At 38.9% G+C, this 21,480-nt stretch overlaps 1 protein-coding gene across 1 annotated transcript in view; it reads right to left on the bottom strand.

Annotated features, from left to right (window-relative positions):
* Positions 1–21,480, bottom strand: part of ZNF521 (zinc finger protein 521) — a 239,365-nt gene that overhangs the window by 186,538 nt on the left and 31,347 nt on the right. Inside the window, exon 4 of the mRNA XM_085314302.1 lies at positions 20,858–21,037. Coding sequence (XP_085170428.1) covers positions 20,858–21,037 — 180 coding nt within the window. The remainder of the gene's footprint in view (positions 1–20,857; positions 21,038–21,480) is intronic.

Genomic DNA, 21,480 nt, shown 5'->3' with positions numbered 1-21,480 from the left:
GTCAGCAACCAATTGTGGGAGGGTAGCTCTCCTCTCCCTCCAAATGCTTGTTTTACTTGCAGTTTTACTCATACAGAGAGGGCTAAACCAGTCACCCAATATGGAGCTCAGGAAATAAATTTTGTCATCCCCCTGCAGTGTTGCACGATCTTTTGGAAGTTTTATTTTTAAATACCTTGTTCCTGCAAGGTCATTTTGGTGATAGCTTCAGTCTCTCACACTGTGCCCTGTGGCACAATATAGTTGTGGCTTTTAGACTTTCCAGCTGTTTCAAGATAAGGGGAAATACCCTAAATTATGCTGTGTGATGGAGTGAAAACTAGATATCAGTGGTTCTGTATCCTAAGACAGCTGGTCACCTCAATGATGCAAGCCCATTCCTGGCCTCCATCCCTGCAACAATGATTCAAATATCTTAAAACAGGATACTTCATAGTTGACAATAGTATAATCAGCACCAAAGCCAGTAACTAATATGTGCTGTACGTTTATGGTTCAGGAGGCATCACATTGTTAATGAACAGATAAAACAAGAAGAAAGGGCTGTTCTTTGTTTACATCATTCCCCTCATAAGCAACAGATGTCCTGATAGACTAGACTGCATTGGCTTTGTTGGTTGAGAACCTCCCGCTGGCCCTGGATGAGAACCAAGCATCCATACTGATTTTGTTACAATTGTCAGCTACTTTTGTTACAACAAAGCATGAACTGTTGCTGACTCATCTGTGGTCCCATGGACACAGAAGAAATAATGTATGGAATCATGCAGTGACTCCATGTATTGTTTTCTTCCTGAGACGACTACTGCTTGTTCACCCAAGAGCACTTTCCTGTGAGGTGCCACACAGTTCCCTGACATTATCCTTCCTCGTCTCTGTGTGCATGAAAAAACACATGGCGGCTTCACCATTATGCCGATTTCTATCAGTGACACTGAATGACTCATGCTTTTTTTACTAAGATTTAGGTGAAGATGAGCCATCCAACATACAGTCCAGCGTACAAGCAATGAGTCATGGTTAGTTCCCAGCGGAACAGAAAGTCTATGCTGACTCTCTCCCAAGGGGTAAACAGCCTGAATTTTATGTTGTATTGTTGTGATCTTGAGGGGCTTCTGTCTTTCTGGCAATTCCAAGAGAGCCAATGGCTAAACCACCTTCTTGTGCATTGTCAAGGGCTCTCATGTTTCGATTTACAGAATGATGTATAGATTATCCCCCAAAATTCTACAGAATTTCATCTACAGAACCTCAGCTGAACAAAAATGCAGAAATCCCATTACTGACTACGCATCCCCCCACCCCGAACTCATTGTTTCACATTTTGTCATCCATTTTAACCTTCAGATTCCTTTCAGCCATAGCTTACAGTGCTGTTCTTATCTACTAGTTTTACTTAATCTGGACCCTATATATGACAGAGAACTCACTTTAGCAATTCAGATTTCCTGAGGTGTTTTACTGAAAGAATATTCCTCTGGTTGGCTCCTGAAAAACTGGCAGGTGCCCTCTGTAAAATTTCCAGTTTCAGGGGTTCTATTTCCCTTATTTTATCACAGCTTAGGATGCTGCAAGGCTGATTTGGTGTGGGTTGTGATTTGGCTGAAACATGCTGAAGGAGAGAAGAAAAGAAAGGAAGAAAGCTATAGTTGAAGTAAGGAATAATTCTGGAGAGTTTAATAGCATTTGCATACTGATCCTACTTGTTGCTGCCATTTTTACAAGCCCTAGCAAACAGTTATATAAACTGAGAAAAAAGAGATGATGTATTTTACATATTTTTCCCTGTAGTCTCACATTAGACTCTCTGTCATGACAGTCTATAAATGCCTACCTTGAGGTGCCATCAAGTCTTCATCCCTTAAGGCATATTTCTCAGCCTCTTCAGTCACAGAAGCTGTGGGTATCATACTCAGATGGTGCGGCTTTAGGGGGAAGTTCTCCTCAATCATTAGGATCATGACATCAGAACTGCCTTGTTTTTATATTCTGCTCAATAAACCAAGAGTCTCTACATCTCTCAGAAGAACCATCTTCTCAGATGTAGGAGACCATCTTCTTTGTTTATTCTCTTTTCAGACAGACAAAAGGCAAGTTTGAGGAATGATATGTAGATGGTCTCAAAAATTTATTAGCTAAAACCATCCTACAGTTTTCCACTCCAGTGCCTCACCCTTTCCAATAACATGGCAGTCACCCACACTTCCAAAGAGAAATTACCTTTGATCTTACCCCAAAATGCTTCTTCCTCCTAAAACATATCAGCAAGGCTAATTTTCTTAGTCAGTGCAGGTTAAAGCTTGTTGGTCCAGATCATACTTGTAGTGGGAAGTAATGTAATACTCCCTTTTGACTTCTTATGGCCGGTAATCACATCATTTCTGAAGCAGAGTGCTGCATGAGTCTGCTCTATAAAACCCTGTCTCAGGAGCACTGTAGACGTCCTCGAGGCAAAAGTCTGATAGTAGCCCAGGTAACTGTGAACACCACCTGAGTGAGGCATAGGATATTAATAAAGATGGCAGCAGTGCCTATACTTCACCAGGTTATTCTCTTTTGTTTTGGTTTTCTACATTGAAGAAAAACTGCCAAAACAAACAAACAAACAAACAAACAAACAAACAGAGTCAGCATGCTCCAGCTTAAAAATAATGATAAAGAAATCAATTATTCCAATTTCCTCGGGAATTTTTGAGTCATATCTTTAACAAGATCTCAAGAAAAGACCTGTTAGTATTCTCAAGTTACTACCACTCAGCAACTGAGCTAGCTGTCTGCAGCACAGTCCTTTCCACCCCATTTACACTTGAAGTTTGGGTTGGTGATACTAATAGCACACCCTTGAACTGTGTCTCCATTCTTCAATGTGACGCTAAAAGTGGACTGTGCTGCTCTGGAGCATTTTGTCAGTTCACAGTGATTGAAAGATCCTCCCTGAGGCTCTTTTCTCTTTAATATCATGCAGAATTTCTGCCTTCTCTTTCTAAAGAGAATTTCGTGTTTAACTTCTCTAGGGTCACTGTATACTAGTGCAGAAAAACAGGTGCAAGACAGGTCTCTCTTTCATGTTAAATTTCTGTACGCTTCAATTCTCCATAGATGATTCACATCATTTCTGGATCAAATTACCTGGTTTTAACTACTGACAGGAGCAAATTAACAAGGAAAAATGGAATATAAAATGAAACAAATTGTAATAAGGGTGTGATACACAGAAGTACTGAGAAGTACTGACAGAGACTAAGCTCTGTTTCTCTGTTTAGAAAGGTACTTATACATACACCCGGTTTACCTTCAGTAGGCCAGTACTGAACAAACAAATTCAACAGGCTGAGCAATGTATTTCAGGCTAACCACACCTTTGCCTTCTGTGACTGAAAGCATCTGTCTCCTGGATTCAGTTACCTGCCAAGTCCAGAGGACATAGGTATAAGTCCACTGTATTCTACAGAAATTCATATCTCAAAGACTTGACTTTACGAAAGGACTGTCATGTTATCCAAATGACATACAACACGAACAACCAAGTTAAGCAGATACCAGCACACTTCTGTCTTTGCAAATCAAATATGCCATCTTGCCACATTCATACTGTGCATTAAAGCAAATACAAAGTACCCATGTTACTGGTATTGCCAGCCCTGCAGCTGAAGCAGCATCCTGAGAAAGCCACTGATTCCTCCCAAGTTAATACAGCTCTTACCCAGAGAGCTAAACTATCTCCACATAGTGTCATACCACACAATACAGCCGTAACAGCACAGAGTCACCACTCTGCTGCAGGAGTCTTTGCTCTGAGATCTATTCTACTCCATCCTATGCAACGAACTTTTCTTCTTCATTGCCATCTCCCCGTCTGATGTGCAAAGCACAATGGAAACTTGTGGGTAATTTCACCATTATAGAGGCCTGACTGTCCATTATCTGCTTGTGCATAGCCTTCCTTTACTTAGTAGTAAGTGTGTTATGATTTTTCCTGAACAGATTCAGCTTAGGTTCTCATATTAATCTGATTATTGCACTAATTGTTCTTTCCCCAATTATTTCCTTACTCACTTGCTACAGCAAACACCAATGAGTAACAGCAGACAAAAGTCTAAAGAAGGCTGCCACAGTAATACCCTACTACTACTTTTCAGGGGAATGTTGATCTTTGTGGAGCATCTTGAAGTGACTACACTGAAATTCGAAGTTCTGTTCCCTCACCTGGAATGCTAGTTCTGCTTTTAGCATGCCTTAAAGCACAGAGACACAGTCCTGCTTACTGTATTTCCTGCTCACATTTATTCATGCCAACACTTAACCCTTTTAAGTGACATAAGTTAAGCTGGAGTGATGATGAGAAAGAGGGACAGAGGATTCTTTTATTAGCTTTCATTGCAAGGTGGCATGGGATCTTAGATACCTCTGTGTTCTTTCAGATATTAAGATATTTATTCAGGAATTCAAGATTTTAGCAAATCATGTTCTTCCCTTCACCTTGCTTACACAATTTGCTATCCTTTAATTTCTTCCACAGAAAACAATTTACATGCCTGCAAAATTTCTGAAGTTGAAGATCTGTTTGGAAGCCATAATAAGTAAGCAGCACGTTATGCTCAGTAAACTATAAGTTGGTTATACTTTTATGCATACCAGTTTTCAAACCATTTAAAACAGTTTATATGATGCATAAATATGCAAAGTAGTGACAGTCAAGAGATGCTGCCCTCTAATCTTCGAAGCCTCACCTTCATTTTGGAGATGCAGAGATACATTTTTGCACACTTCTGCATTGTGAGAATACAATTCTATACAGAGCTGCATTTTGTTTAGGGGCTTGTTATGCTTTAAACTATCCCACAGTTTAAATCACTATATAACCTTGTAGCAAAATATTGTTGCTGCAAGTTTTACTGCTCCAGATCTTACCACCCATTCAGGTTCCACCAATCCTAACTAGAGTCACAGGAATTAACTTTGTATCCCAAATACAGTGTACTTTGTAATAGGGAAAGAATAACATGCAAAACAATTCAGGATTGTTACAGCTATCTCGTGGGGCACAACAAATGGTAATATGTGCATGCATCATGTCTTGCTTCTCTGTAACAGTATTACTTGGCATAACTAGCATATGAAATTAAGTCAGTATTTCTGCTTTGTACTAGTAGTTTTATCTCTGGAATGACACATATTCCCATTTCCCACCTAAATCAAAAGAAGAAGAATGGGAACCTCAAAAGAAAAGGAGCAGTGAGAAGAGCAACATTACTGAATGAAGAAGCTCCTCTTCACATCCTTCATTCCTCTCAGTTCTCCAGATGATCTCTAACAGTATTTTCCTGGGACTTGACCCTCATGGCACTCTTTAAAAACAATTTGCATGACCGAGGTAGATTTATCATTCTTGTGTGTGTTACCTTTTCTTTTCAAACAACCTCTGCATCTTAATGACCTAAATTTGGCATTGGAGTATTCCAGAATGACAATTCCCTGGCATATCATTTCACTCCAAATGCAGAAGATTCCTTCACTGATGGCCCCAAAAAATAATTGAAAAGCATTAAACTGTGATGGCTAAAACAACAAGGCAATGCTGCTAACATTCTGTTAATGTTCTGCAGAATTACCTACCTTTACCTGTAAACTGAAATTCTAGTCTGAAGTTCAGTGCTTTTCAGCCTGAGAATAATTTCTTCATGCTTTTTAAGCTTAGAGAAAACAGTAGTACTTCCAGGTTTGGACTGAAACAAGAGACCATTAGGAAAGTGTCTTTTAGATGAGGCAACAGCTGAGTAGAGCTTTTCAGGGTCACAATTTCAGATGCAAGCACCTAAATCTCACCACAAATGATTAACTTGTTTTGGATTTATCAGGTACCCTTAGATCTTCCTAACCTTCCTGAGACACTGAGGATAAATATATTAAAAACTGTATGGAAAAAAGATATCGTTAGATTGGGAGTTAAACTCAAGACAGAGATTTAAGAAGGACACATTCAGTATTTCTACAGTAGTCATTGAAATATGAAAGTTCATAATTATTAATAAAAATAAAGCTTTATGCCTTTCTTCAGATGAAAACATTGAAGCTACTAATTATCTGCATGAAGCAGAGGATTCTGACTGTAAGTAATTACTTATGAAAAGTGATGGTAATTTGTCTAACTCATCTGCTATCACCTGGTCCCCTCCACATTCAACTATGCACTTGCTGAACCCCTTTCATGTAGGCTGGCTTTTCAGGATCAGTAATTTCAAGTAGCTTAAAATCTACTTGTGGCTTAACAATGGAAGAAATGAGTGGACTTCAACCTATTTTCTTCATGAGGGAGCAACAGCTTGCATAATTTTGTCAGCAATAAGCAGAATCATTTCCCCAGTTTCTTCCTTGATTATATATTAAATGACCATTTCTATCCTTTTATTTACAAATTTTTCTGATAGAACAGGCAAATAATCATCATATAAGAGTTTTAAAAGTAAGAAAAATTAGTGGTTTACGTTAGGCATTTTTCTTCTAGTAGGTTAATTTAAAAAACAACTGCAGATCAAACATACCACTACACAATTTCCCTTTCTATCATGGCAAGAGTCTCCTATATTTTCAGTAAGTGTAACACACAGAGAAAGAAAGCTAAGAAATTTAAAAATTCCTGAAAAGTGAGAGAGAAGACATGAGATTAGAAAGAAATGGCCTTCAATAATTAGAGAGCAAGCTTAAGGAGTGGGTGTAATTTTAAGTAACTRGGAAAAAACAAGTCACCAAGCATGGCTAGGATTGGAAAGAAGGAATTTTCGCTAGCTCACAGAACACGGTACAGGCTAGGTGCAGAAGAAGCCAGTCAAAGAACATATAAGGACTCATTTTATGCGATCAGTTTTAGGGGTGTACAATTTAAGGTGAAATAACTTTACTTAGCTATCCATCCTTGAATGATTAATCCACTGCTGCATGAATTTCAAATGAACTACATAAAACCAAACATATCTATGAAGAAGGAAAGAAGGAAAGAAGGAAAGAAGGAAAGAAGGAAAGAAGGAAAGAAGGAAAGAAGGAAAGAAGGAAAGAAGGAAATAGAGGGAAAAGTAAGAGATTCCACAGGCTTTTTGCTCAGTCTTATTGATTCTTAAATATTGTATGCCTACTTCTGTTCATAGGGACTGAAAACGGAGAACGCCACAGTTTTTACTTACACAACGACATAATATTATGCATGTCATTCAAGAAACATTTCACCAATGTAGGTTAGTTATCCACATATATAAATAGACTTTTTGGATCCTGGAGATGATATACAGTTTCTTGTGAAAAAACAACAAAGATTGCCCATGTTTTTTGTAGATGTAATGCTAGCAGAAAATCTTAATTGTGAAATATATTTTTCATTGAAATGTACAACATAATTATATTGGATTTTTTAAAAAATACAACACCTTTGTAGGCAAATACTATTATACAAAAGGCAAATAAAGATTTCTATATTGGAACCATGTCCCAAAAGCTAATGTGCAATCTAATTAACTCACAATGACTCTTTTTTCAATCTGATTTAACTGCTTATTGAGAGGTAGTAAGAAAGATTCTTTTATTCAGTAAGTTAAGTAAAGTTTAAGAAGCAAAAAAAGGGAACTACAACGAACTACTTAAAGCCAGTCAAAAGTTGGAGACTCCTTTTATAGAAAAAGATGCTTACTGTGTCTCCTTTTTGTGTCTCTTTTTTCCATTCAAAAAAAATCAATTCTGTAAGAGCAGAGGAAATGTTATGAATCATTTTTATACTCAATGTAAAATTTCTTCAGTTCCAGTGTCATCAAATGCAATTGCAATGTACAATAAAATCTTATTTTTTAGCCAATAACAAAATAATTCATTTTATTTTTCATTTGTTTTAAAAGATATCTTTCTCTATTCTCCCTGTTCCTGCTCCTCAAAAGTAGTCATGTAGTTCTGATAAAGCAATATACTTTAAAATTAAGAGAATAGCTGGCAAGCCTATAAACTATGCAAATAACATTTGGATAGCACACCACATTTTTTATACTCGGCTGATGGAAGAGTCATCATTCTGAGTCTTGATTCACTAAGAGCACACAGACTACCTAAATACACAATGTTCCCTGTACTGCTAACAGCTTCCAGTTTAGTAAACACATTCCACCTATTACAGTAAAAGACTTCAAATCCAAACTTTTCCTCCACAGAGCATCCTTCATTTATATATACTAGAATGTTAGGGGAGGAAAGGAAGGACTGATACATGCGTTTTACGGCAATTGCACTGGGGTCTATTATAACAAGTGGTTCGATTTTTAAGCTATCTAGTAAGCGACAGAACCCCAAGCCTCAACGAGTGTGTATTAGAAAGCATACATTATGCCCTCTACCGAAAATTACGTAATTTGACAGTAAAATGTATAAGTAAGCCCATAATTACCTTAAGTGTCTGCCACAGTCAACCCTCTGGGCTCACAAGTCAAAATATTGTACTATATCTCCCAGAGAACAGAGGTAAGAAGAAAAGGGAGGGCTGGAGTACAACTTTAGGGTTAAACACTATCCTGAGCCAGTTCTTCAACCTCATGATTCTGGCCTGTGTGGGACTGACAGCCTTTGCGTGTGGGATCAGTTTCTCTAAGCATATTCTTTGGCTGGGTTAGCAGGGCCATCATCCCCCTGCTTACGGTTAAAGTATCCATGCTGTCAGGGACCTCTGAAACAAGGGAGTGACAACAAGTCAAACCATTCTGAAACATGCAACTCCTATGAGTACTACTCACCTGAAAAACACAGCATTGGCTATTTTTTGGCAATGTGCATGTGGAATAATCCACCCAATCAGATTGTAAGAAATGAAAAGCAGTCTGCTTTTAGTGGACAGCTGAGATCCCGTGGCATTTTTCACAAGAGCAGGAAGTTTGCCACATTATTCTTGGCCAGAGTTGCCTATCTCCCTCTACCATGTCACATGGGTCTTTGCTGCTATCTTCTACTCCAAAGTTGGCTGCATTTCTTGGTGTTGTAGATAAATAGTTGTAAAAAAGATTTGGAGAACAGAGAATGAAAGACATTGTGCAATTATTATAAACATATCAAATGTAAGGTTTGCCCCATATCCAAGGAGGGATACTGACAAACTACTGACAAACTATATTTATTCATCAGTTACATCTGATAGCCCCTTCCATCATCCTCGCAGCATTAGATCCGCTAACTGAGGTGTAGTTTCAACACACATCACATGAAAAAAAAAATCTATGGGACTTGCCGCATACTGCGATTCTCTTTGATTTAGTATTCAAGCCTATGAATTTTGCAATAGGTAGAATTTAGCCTTTAATTTGTATTGGGCCTCTTTCCATGCCCATAGAGGAGCACTTCGCAAGTAATTTTTAAGTACTTTAGGCATTAGCCAATAACTGAAATCCAATAGAAAAGGCAATAGCCTCTCAGGAAGCCAGCTCAGCACACACATACTCATCTTCTGCAATACATCAGACCAACTATGCCTGCATTGATAGAAGACAATATGACCTGTATGAAATACCCAACACTCCTTTGCCCCATGCTACGAGGGGTAAATATTCCTATCATTTTGGAACATTTTGTTATATTTTCAGTGGTATCTGCTATGGTATAGTCCCAGGAAAACATTACACAATGTTCTAAATGTTGGCACATTAAAAAAAAAAAATTGAAAAATGATCAAGTCAAGAATGGGATTGTTGGAATGGATAACTGTGCCAATAACAAGACAGGCTGTAGATCTGACTTTGTGTCTATGGTCTAACTAAGCAGTGTAAACTTAATCCAGCAGAGGCTGTAGAATGAAACTAACTATATTGGGTTTCAGCCTACTATTCTTGCCGCAGTAGCCAACAGTAATAGTAGCACTATTCTGGAGATCCTAGAAGCAAAAAAGGAACAGAAACAAACAGTAAAATACTGAAAAGCGAAAGAAGAGAGAGAATAGACAAGCAGGAGAGAAGCAGTAGGATACTCCAGCACCAGAGGAAATCATCTCCACCCTTCTCAGCCAAAGCAAGAACCACAGGGATACCTGACCTGCTGATAGCAGAAAAGGCAATACAAAGCAAGCACACCTCCAGAAACACTCAGTCAGAGAATGGAAAGTATAAAGATACCAGGACAGAAAAGCAAAACTCTGGTAGCAAAAATAAGCACTGAAAGAAACAAGCAAAAATCAAAGACAATGGCAGGGGGAGAGAGCTTTAAAAAGGGGAAAATCTAATTTTAAGAAGATAAACTTGTGTTTTTTCCATTTCCTCAGCCTTTGCTTTTGAAAGCATCTGGCATCATGGCAGATAGAGGAATCTTTTCTACTTTCAGAATAACCGGCGATGGGAAACTGCTAGCAACTATAGTGTTAATACCACAGTCTGTCAGTTCTTTGGGAAGTGCTATTTAGAAATAAGTTTAAGTGCAGACTATTTTGAAACGATAGAGGCTATTGGAAAGGCAGAGATCTGAGCGTCACAGAGAAAAATCTCAAGAGTAATAATACAATCCAATGAACTCCCTAGTAGAAATCCTGCCCTCAACGAGCATAATAATGACATTCCCATTGGCTTCAGTGGAGCAAAGATTACAACCAACAACTGATGGACATAAATGGAAAAACGTTATCCAGTCAGGCTACACAGACTCTTAGTAAAGAAAGATTGTCCTATAAATATTCTAATCACAACATTATAGAGAAAAGCAAATACTAAAACTGTTTTTAAGTATTTCAAATGCCATTTAGAAGAATAATTAGAATCATACAGAAACCTAAGGTTATTGACATATTAAAATAGTACAGGACAAAGGATGTGTTGCTTAGAAACTGAATGTACAGGAGAGATCAAACATGCTCAGTCCTTTGCAAAGAAAATCCAAGCATCACTTCTGGCCAGAAGTCAGATAATTGCAATAATAAATAAATGCATACATATGAAAAACCATTAATGTTAATTTATCTGTTAAGAGTAACATTGACGTGTTATGCACACATATGCTGAAGTCTACATTTGTCAGAACAAGGTAAACCAGAAGCTGCCTTCTCATTTCCCTATCCATTGCTTTTACAGCTGGTAGAAGGTTTGCAAAGTGCTTGAAAAACTTGACCCTTCTCCAGCCTCCCCCGCATGAGTCACCCAACCTTCCTTCAGTCATTAGACTGCACTTCCTGCTGGGATGCTGTGCTACAACAAATGAGAGACACCAGTGCTAGTCACAGTTAGGGAGGTAATAAACCAGTGACAGGTATTTTAATGAAATTTAAAATGAATTCCCATATATTATACATATCGATGAAGTGCCAATCCATGACATTATCTTACACAGAGAAGCATTTCGAAAGATATTTTGAAACACTCCAATTCATCTCCTGTACCAAAGGCATGCTTTCTTTGTTTATATACAATCAAAGCAGATTTACTGTATTTTATGTGCTTCAGAAATATTACAGAGAAAAAAATATAAATCAATTTACTTGCATATATACAAACTTAACATGATTTTGATAACATTATACGCAGTAAATTTAAACCACACCATCACAGATAAAGTTCCAGGATTTCATATTATTATTAAATCAGTATCAAAAACTCCGTATCAAGTTTGAGCTTTTTAAAAGTCTACTGCCTGTTCACCTTTTTCAATTCACCATCATAATTTTCATTTCTACCATGTCTTTCAGGCACTCATTTTTCCAGGAAAACCTCATTTTCCTCCCCACAAAGTAAATCCCAAATCAGATATCAATTGGAAAAAGTGATCATGCTTAGTCAGTCAAATTTAATTAAAAATTTACCCTTTCAGTCCACAGACCCTCCTGATATTTTACTTCCAAACTTGCCTACTACTACACTAACTGTGCTAAGACAACTGCTGTCCCCATAAATTTCTTGGTTTGTTCCACAGTGCACATAGGAGACACAATGCCTTTAAACTTCAAGGAGTTCCCATTGCAGTGTAGAAGAAAAATTCAGGAGATTATGGAATAATCATCTCCAAATCGATCAATTTCCCCCCGAAGGTAAAAAACCGAAAGAAAGAAAAAAGTTGAGCAGTTCCAGCTTGCCTTCTTGAAGGGAATGTACCCCCAGGGCGTGTTGTAGAATGATCCCCATCTCTTTCTCCTGATGCTTATTAAGAGGTCATAGATTTCAGCTACACTACAGCATTCCCAGATGATATAGTCCCAGCTAAGGACTATGACCTCTTAGTATAAGAACAGGGATACAAAATTAGGAATATTAAGAGTTCACCTTAAAAAAAGAGCTTGCCTTTACTATGAGCCTGAGCTGCTGTTGGGACTAATAGCATATCTGGTGTCTTGTAAGATACTACGGAGCTTTAGCAAAAGGGACTGCAGGTTCCAGTATTTTTACTACGTGCTGCACCCTATGCCAGTGCTAAATTTCTATATGAACACCATAGTGGATTTCCACAATCAAGTATTCAGTATAATAGGTATCTTTGTCAAAAGATGTAAGGTACAACTCAGAACATACCGAGTGACTTAACATGTACTTTGTTTTAACCCTTTCCCTTCTAGAAGAGTAGGAGTATGAAAGCAGAAGTGGTTTTACAACCATCGCAGACAGGTTTATATTGCCAAGACCAGACAAGGACTGGGCTATTTCAAGCACCTTTCTCCTTCAATAATTCTCTTTTCTGTAAAGACAGGGATTTTTACACTCTCCAGATGATGCTCGAGATGATAAACTGAGCCTATATAGACAGCATGTTAGTAAACTACCATATCAACACCATACAGCTGATTGTATAAACATGAATTAATGTTCTTCTACAACTATATTAAGCAAAATCTTAAAGAGATGTGGGGCACTTTGTTACATTTGGCTTTTAAGCTATGAATTTAACTGCTGAACATATAAGTAATGATAACCTGTTGTACCTCCCATTCAGTTCATTTCTAAATGGTAATTAAAGCAAGTACCAATAATAAAAATAGCAAGTATTTCAAGAAAATAATTTTAGAAGTTGCAGGAAACTCACTATTTAAAAAGACTAATTTGTCACGGCAACAAGACACTTTTTGCAACATACTGACAACACATAACAAATATTCCAGTAAACGGAAACACACAGCAAACAGACATTTACTCCATAGTAACTGATTCTCTGAAAAACTGCAGTCAGTATGGACTGTAGGTGTGCATATGAGTATGCATGCAAGACTTGATCATTATTTTATTCTTAATAGCATGTCTATTAGWATCATACACATGAATTCCCACTGTAGTGGATAAAGGTCAGGACAGCTGTGACCCTATATCATCAGCAGCTTTACAATTCAGTCTGTATTACTCAGGACTGTGAAAAGCAAGGAGACAAGCCTGGCCACAGGATCCATATTGATTACAACAGTAATTGGAAGCAGCATCATTATCATAGGGTAAGTAATAACTGTTTTTTCTTCTTCACATACGTGCCAGTGTTCATGACGCCCCCCCGCCACACACACACACACACACACACACACACACACATTCCCCTTCTCTCCCCTGCAGGCAACCATCTTTCTTGGACAATGAGAACTGGGAACTTCAGCAGCATAGATCAAATAGTGATTATAGTACTGCTCTCCCAAAACTGAAGTGAGCTCTGGCAGTTAAGTCCTCCACACAACGCTTGATAAAGGTCAGTGGATTACCTCATGTCATCACCTGGCAGATCTCAGAAATTGGACCCTCTTCTGAAACAGGCAGGAGGTGTCACTTGAGCACTGGGGGAGGGAGGTTAATATTCAACTGGAAAGACACAGTAGCCAAATGGTAACRCAGAGAGATACCCTGTACTGCCCACTTGGAAATGCTCTGTGAGGAAATGGCTTGACCTTTAGAACACCTAGCAGTGGCTATAAATAAATGGAGCAATAGTCTGCCAATRTAATAAAGCAAAGCCCTGGATCTAGCTGGGGCTGATTTTCAACACAGAGTCAGAGAGGCATATGATCTAAGTCTGAAAGAGCTAGGGAGCTGGACAAGTTATTCCCCCAGTATTTGGAGACAGGGACCATGGAGCGGAGATAGCCTGGTAACTCAGAAACACCAAAACGAGAAGAATTATATGCAATATTGCCATGGTCCCTCTCAGGGCCCAGTGCTATTGCATTCACCCACAATGGCATGCCAGATATGTCTAATTGATGGTCCAATGGCCCTATGTCAAAAAAGCACCACACAGACATGTCTCCTGGAATAGCTTAATTTAAAAACATCCATAACTCCTACTGCTGAGTGTTACTTGAGAATAAGACAGTGAGGTGGTAAATCATTTACATAAAGCTAAATCCACACTGAAAAACAGATTTGGGGTGGTAGGAACAGCGTCATTGAACCCGCGGAATGGTGTACTGACATCCTCAGTATTCATTCCTTATCCTCAGTGAAAGAATATTTACTGAGAAGCTTTGAGCAGGAGTGGTGAAAAGCATGATTCACATGTAAGATCCACAAGTCTCAGGATGACTGGATTGATGTTCTGGACAGGAGTGAACACCTCAATGTGCATAACATCACTTTGGCAAGCTCTGCTGCCATAATCTATTTGCCTAGCAAGGCATATGGTTTGCTGCAAGATGAGCCCTAATAGCACTAAACATGATACTATATTATTTAAATATAAAAGACAGTTGACAGACTGTACCAAGGTCTAGGCCCTATAACCACTGCACCGGGGCTGCCTACATCAAAAGGCTCTGCCAATGAGAGAAACACAGTGTGCAATTCAGTGTTTGCTGCTGCGTGCCAGCACTTCCTGGGCTGGCAGTGAGACGTCTCTGTCCATGGTACTCAGCCAGGTTTTCTCACTGGTGCAAGGACGTGGGGTCTGACAAAGTCTCCTTCCATTACGCTGCAAGCTGAGGTTCATAAAGAGCAAAATCCTTAGTAGAAAAGCCAGCCAAAGTTATCCTTGTCAGCATGGGCTACAAGAATTACCTGCCTTTTTAGTGATGGAAAAATCAGCCTACAGCAAGAGGAAAATAGGGAKCAAAAGTGAGAGGAAAAAGTATCAGTGAAAGATATATGTGAAGCACTGACAGCCCCTAGGATGACACCAACACTTGCTTCCTCTCCCACTTCTAAACGGAACAAGATTTCTGACATTTAGAATTCATGCTCACRAACAGGTTTATTACTGGGGTTCCCCGAGGCAAGAACATCGGTTCCATGATACAGACGTCAATTACCTTCATTTACAAGGGGTCACTGACAGACAGCTCAGGAAGTGCAACAGCCTGCTTTTAAAAACCCAAGAGGTGATGAGCCATTGGTTTTATGACTTTATAATAGTCTCAAGAGGAAAGATTAATGTTTTCCCAGCACAATGGGGAGGAGTTTGTCTCCTTACCCATGTTGACTGCTCATTATGGATCCACAGCAAGAAGGCTATGCAGTCTACTTTCACTGCTTTGAACTCTAGGACACTGAAGTTCATTGCACATCTCGAGTACCAAGCTATGTACAAGAAGGTTTAAGCATGATTTTGATATAAAGGTCCAAGACTGTAGTTACCAAAGACTTCATCTCTTCTGTCTAGGAGCATAGAGTTTTGCTTACAAGCTTCTGTTTGGCAGATGTCCAAATTACTACAATTTTAACAGGACTTAGTGCTCCTGTAATGCCTTAGCCTTTCTGTAATACCTAAGAACATCCAACTCCACTGTCAGGCTTACTCTAACTGGCATGTTCAGAGGCTCACTCTCACAAGACTGGGTTTCCTACAGTAGCTACACGTCCACCATTGTTTCAATCAAAATGATGATTTTTGGAAGTAGACATTTTAGTTACCACTCCATTCCCCCTTTTCTCCAAAAATCAAAGATTTGGAGTAGGAGACATGATCCTAGACCACACAATTCTAACAGGGTTTGACTCCATAACTCACAACTCAAAAGAGTGCGTTAAATTGCAACGTGTGTTGGCTGAGACAGGAAACTGCAGAAGAGGGTCTGCTTTCCACACTCTCAGTCAAACAGAATGTCATTTTGTGGAAAAGAAGTCAGAAGTTTGTGGTCCAAAGCAAACGGAAAAGTAGAAGCATGCCTCTGTAGCCCAGCAACTGGGAAATCTCCTGGGGAAAAGAGAGGCCTAGGCTCAAGTCCCCAGTCTGAGCACTGCTTTTCTTTTATTCARTAACTGTTTAATGTAAATCCATATGCAGTCCTTGGTGCAGAAATTCTCAAGAGAGACAGGGTGACTCTCTCAAGTGAAGTAACTGTACTTGGCAAACAGTGCTTGGCAGTGTGCCACTGACTGCAATGAGGCTGATGAATACGCTTTTGGTGCATCATGGGTTTAACTTCTTAGGGTCCTTGTCCTCAGAAGCACTTTTATCAAACTCAGATTTTTTCTCTTGTACTGCAGGGATGACAAAGGACTCTTGCCATGTATCTCTTCTCCACACAAACAGTGGAAATTGAAAAACCAATGGCAAGCTCTGCAAGATGTTTGGCCAGCTCTACAATGATTTCACTAACAGGAAGAGCAATTCTAGCTAAGATACCAAAGCATGACAATGCCAAGTGCTCATAAGATTTATCTTGTAGTCTCACAGTGCACAGCACACATCCTTTGGGACAAAATCCCCTGGTGAGTTTTCAAGTCTTCTAGTGAAGGAGATGGTCCTGGCATTACCAACTCATTCATAAAGGTGAAAGATTCCTGGACTCTGGGAAGAAGAGAAAAGAGGCAAGAGAAGCAAACCATTACAGTGGAATCTCTATTACCTCCTGTTTGGTAAGTCCATGACACTTGTGGTGCATGCTTTCTGCTAAGCTGTTAGGGAGCACAGTCTCTCATTTCTAGACATGCAGGAAGAGTGATCTGTTTTTCAACCACACAAGAGGATGACACCCAGGAAATTTAGTTGGTCATAATGAGAAGCACATAAGTACTGACTCAGCTAAAAGTTACCAGTCTAGCATTACTCCAGTATTGGAGAGCGGTATTCAGAATAACTGCTCCCCATCACATCTGTTGGAATTAYTGTCAGATGGAATGTGAGAGGAATCTCTGATCAGTGTTAGACAGTAGGACTACATCTCTTCATTGGCAGGGGATACGCAGATATAATTAGTAACCTTTTCAGCATCAGAAACAACTTCAGGAGTAACACAAATGGCTCTCAACTCTGCCTGACATACTTGCTCAACCCTGTCAAAGCTCTAGCACTAAGGTAGAGCACAAAGCACTAAAACTAAGTCTACCTAATCACCTAATGGTAAAATAAATATCCCTGACGGAGAAATAGCTCATGCATTTTCTCTCAGAATTGACGCTAGGGCTGCATATGCTTCAGCAGCCTGCTTTCAGACAAATTCTACAGCCTCTGATGTCAGGTGTGATTAATAGGAAAATTAGCTGTAACAACCAGTAGGTCTACTGATATTCAGGTAAAAGATAGCAATCTTGCGTAACAACACTTCCATCACTGTTGAGTTGTGCAACATCTCAGCCAGCTAGCCTGGCATGCTCACTCCATGATTGCCAAGATGTAAGGCAGTATCATCTGCTCCTTTTGATGCTCCTTTTCTGGTATTGCTCTGTTGCGACTGAGATTTCTGATTCCAAAGTGACCTACCAGATCTTCAAGAGAACCAAGCCTGAAGTGAATGCCTCTGAGTACACAGAGCCAGCCAGAGAAACGGAATGCAGTTCTCACCTATACCGAGAGAACATCATAGAATACGATTCCTGAGAGTTTGGACTGAAACAAACAGCATAAAGCACTGTGCAGAGAGGACAGATTATATAGGTAATGCAGAAGATTAAGGAAAGAGTCCAACAAATGCGCCTCACCAACAGCATACATGACAGAAGTGCAGAAAGTAAAGTGTTTTTTTTCCAATTCATCTGTTGGGAAAGGAGGCAGAGAAGGCACTGCTGAGGATTTCTCAGTAGCGAACCAGATTTGATCCAGCAGGCATGTTCCTACAATGGGGTCCAAACTGACATATGCTAGAAGGACGTCTGGTTCACAGCCATGCTAACTGGGTCCTTGCTTCACAGCTTAGTGAATGACAACATGCAAGGGGTTCACAAGTTATTGAATGAAAATGCTGTAGGAAGGATTGAGTGAGAAAAGCATTAAGATCAGACAGAAATACTATTAAAACATACTTTTATTGCCAATTTTCTGTAATGACTAAATTCATATAGTTCAGCATCTTATCTGCCAGATTTTTTTTTTACTTTTTCCTCTCCTTTATTCATTATTTGTATTCCACAAACATCACAAGATGAGTCAGCAATTAATATAAATAAATCATCACCTTTTCAGAGAAAGCTTCAGTACAAGAATTTCAGATAATAGCAAAAATATTTGTGAATAGATTATGAAGGACTTGCTCTGTCCTACACTGGAGTCAATGGGAATTTTTTCATTGACTTCAATGGATACTGGATCAAACCCAAATTGAAAAGATCAATAGCACACACATTAGGATAAAAGAGTAACTACGCCCTCCTCTTGAAAATGGACATGAGTTCAATTCAAACAACAGATTACAGAACAGAACCAGTTGAGGGAGAACTTTTTTCATTCTCCTTTGAAAAAAAAATCTTTAGGAGAACAGCAATTCAAGACACTGAGAACAAAATCTCAGAGTTGTAAGTAACTTTCCTCTTCCACTAGGCTCTGAATAGGTTGGGGGCAACTCACACTTTGAGAGATTGGGCCCACTATTTAATAAACCCACTCCCATCACCTCATTCTTGTCACTGGTTGAGAGTGCAGAACGAAGATTCAATATAGTGATTTTAGTCTGTCCACTGAAGTGTCAAAGCTTCAGAAGAACACAGTTAATATTTTCAAAACCAGAAATTAGAAGCCCCAGTATCAAATTGAGAACCTACACTGGAAAGTCTCACTCTCAAGCGTGCTCCCAGGCTGGCAGAAGTAAGCACAGTCAAGACACTGAGACACTCAACTGTCATGTTTTACTTCAGAGGTTTATTACAGAGTATTTTGCCTTCCCGTTTGTTCCATCCACACAGATCTTGATTTAACACAGTAGAACTTTATGGGAAATGACCTGACAATTAGGTCAATAGGAACAGTTCATAAATTCTGGCTGCAAGTGTAGCTCCTTACTTACAAAGCTCCAAAACTCAGTAAAATCTAGATAAAGCTGCAGCTTGCTAATCCAAGCTTCTTCCCCCATCTGTTTTTCTTCAGTTTCCCAACTCTACAGTGCAAGCACTACTCAGTGCACTCTGTTTGCAGCATTAAAGCAGAGCACTACTTGGTAGGAGAAATTAGGTGTTTGTTAGGGAAAGGAGGCAAGAAAAGGAAGGGGACCATCTCAGATCAAGGTAAAAAACAGGGATGAATAAATGGGATTTGAAGTAGAAAATGGGGGATTCAAGAGATCTGGGGTAGTGGGAGGCTTTCTGGGAAAGAGAGAAGAGACAAACTAAAGTCATTAATTTTTTGACAAAGAAAGAGCAAAAGAAAGCAGGTGCAAACAAAAGGACAGATAAACAATAAAAGTTGATTACAGTCAAGAGAGAATATCCATACTGCCAGAAACCATGAGTAATATAAACAGTTGCATTCTAGGAGCTTGCAGCAGTGAATAGGGAAGGGCAGAAGTATCTGTATTAGAAAATTTTAAAAATAAGACAAAGCAAAATATTAATACCAGCAAACACTTTCTGCTGCACCAGATTTTCATCTTCCATGATTTTAAGTTGGAATTAAAACCATTTGGCAAATTCATATTACTTCCTCAACTTTTCTTGTGTTCCTGTCCACTTCCTCTCCTCTTCTGTTTGCCTTTTCACACTTATTTCTCAAGAACTGTAGTGCTACTTTTATGTCATCTTGCCAGAACTTAGCCTATAGATCCACTGGAACCAAAAATAACCCAGAAAGCTCTCCAAACATGAGGGCAAGCGCAAATACTTTCTAAAACCATTCCCAAGCAAGCGGGACAGCGTTCTATGTTTACAAAGACAGTTTTTAACATAACTGCACTGCACAATAAATACATTTTACACTGTAGTGACTACAACTAATATACCATCTAAAAAAAATAAAAATGCTTTTCTACTGATATTGAGTCTATTTGGATCTACAGTGCACAGCATCACAACAGCTAGCAAATCTAAAGGACAAAACTACTTCAGCAGTTTTGATATGGTTTCCAAGGGTGAGGAGGCTGCCTACAATCATTCCAGGGAGGAACCCAATTCTTTAATTTATTGTTTCTTTACCTAGAATGTTAAATAATTCAGGTCTGTTATAGATCCATTCACCCATCTCTACTCAGGTAAATAGTATCTGATCAGCATTCAGTTCTGCTCTTTATTAAAGGTGGGATTTTATTTAGCTCTAACAACTTGCATCATTCATTTCAACTTTCAGTAACTAATTACTGTACAGTCGTTTGTAGTTAACAGATTAAACTAAATCAACATCCAATCCAGATCTAGGACATGTCATTGTACAAAATCGTCATTATGCAGATAAACCCATTTATAAGTACCCCCTGTATTTACAAGTGACTTAGGAAAATATTTATGTAAGAAAAGTATGGAAAGCTGTATAGTATAAATCTAGAAAACACATGCAGCAGCCAGGCAGACAGACAGCTAAAGCACGCTTTAAATAAGGTGCCACTGTGTAATTATCCATATATCCTTTAGTCTGAAGGAAATTTATAGAGCCCCATTTATAGTATAACATTGCCCCTGAATCCTTTGATATAGGTCTCACCTATGCATTCAAATGTAGGAGTAAAATAACTCAGAAAGGAGGAGGGGGGAGATCAGAAGTAGAAAATGGAAATCAGGAATAGAACAGTGCAAAAAGCCACAAAGTGGTAAGTAGTGTTTACCTGTCAGTTGACATTGATTAATCTTGTGTTCTGTGATATCACTCAGCGACTCAAACACCTGGAGGCAGCTGTCACAGCTGTGCACAGCTTCTTCTTCCAACTCCTCCCCTTCATCCGGCCTTTTCTTACAGTCTAGCACTTCACCATCTTCTGTCTTGTCTTCTAGTTTACAGTTAGGGTCTGAAAGAAAATTAAGATCATGACCTCAGGCTTCAAACAGAAAATTTAAAAAGAAAAAAACAAAAAGCAGAATAGGTTCTTGCGGTAAGGATGAGAAGGAATATTTTTAGCATGAGCCTGCAGCACTGTGGATTTTATTGCTAAATAAGCACAGGAGGCTTTTTCCTTTTTTTTTTTCCCTAACCTTGATGAAAGGAGAATTTTCCTTCCACTTCCACAAAGGCAGCACTATTCCTCAGTCAAGCAATTCTTCCATGCTTGTATGTTAAGCTTGTCAATTTTATCACAGCTATTGAAGCTGCTTTGATCATTATAAGAAAGGATAAGCCACCTATGCATTTAGTTTTCAATGAAAAGAAAAATCAAATCAATGAGTGTGCAGCAACTTCTTTTCACTTAACTACAGCATTTCACAGGAAATTACCAGAATTAAGAGACTAACA

The sequence above is a fragment of the Rhea americana genome, unplaced genomic scaffold (genome assembly GCF_003343005.1).
Source record: "Rhea americana isolate MKP2758 unplaced genomic scaffold, rheAme1 scaffold_40, whole genome shotgun sequence".
Taxonomy (NCBI): Eukaryota; Metazoa; Chordata; class Aves; order Rheiformes; family Rheidae; genus Rhea; species Rhea americana.
The sequence above is the reverse complement of the archived record's forward strand: the minus strand, read 5'-3'. Positions and strand labels throughout refer to the sequence as shown.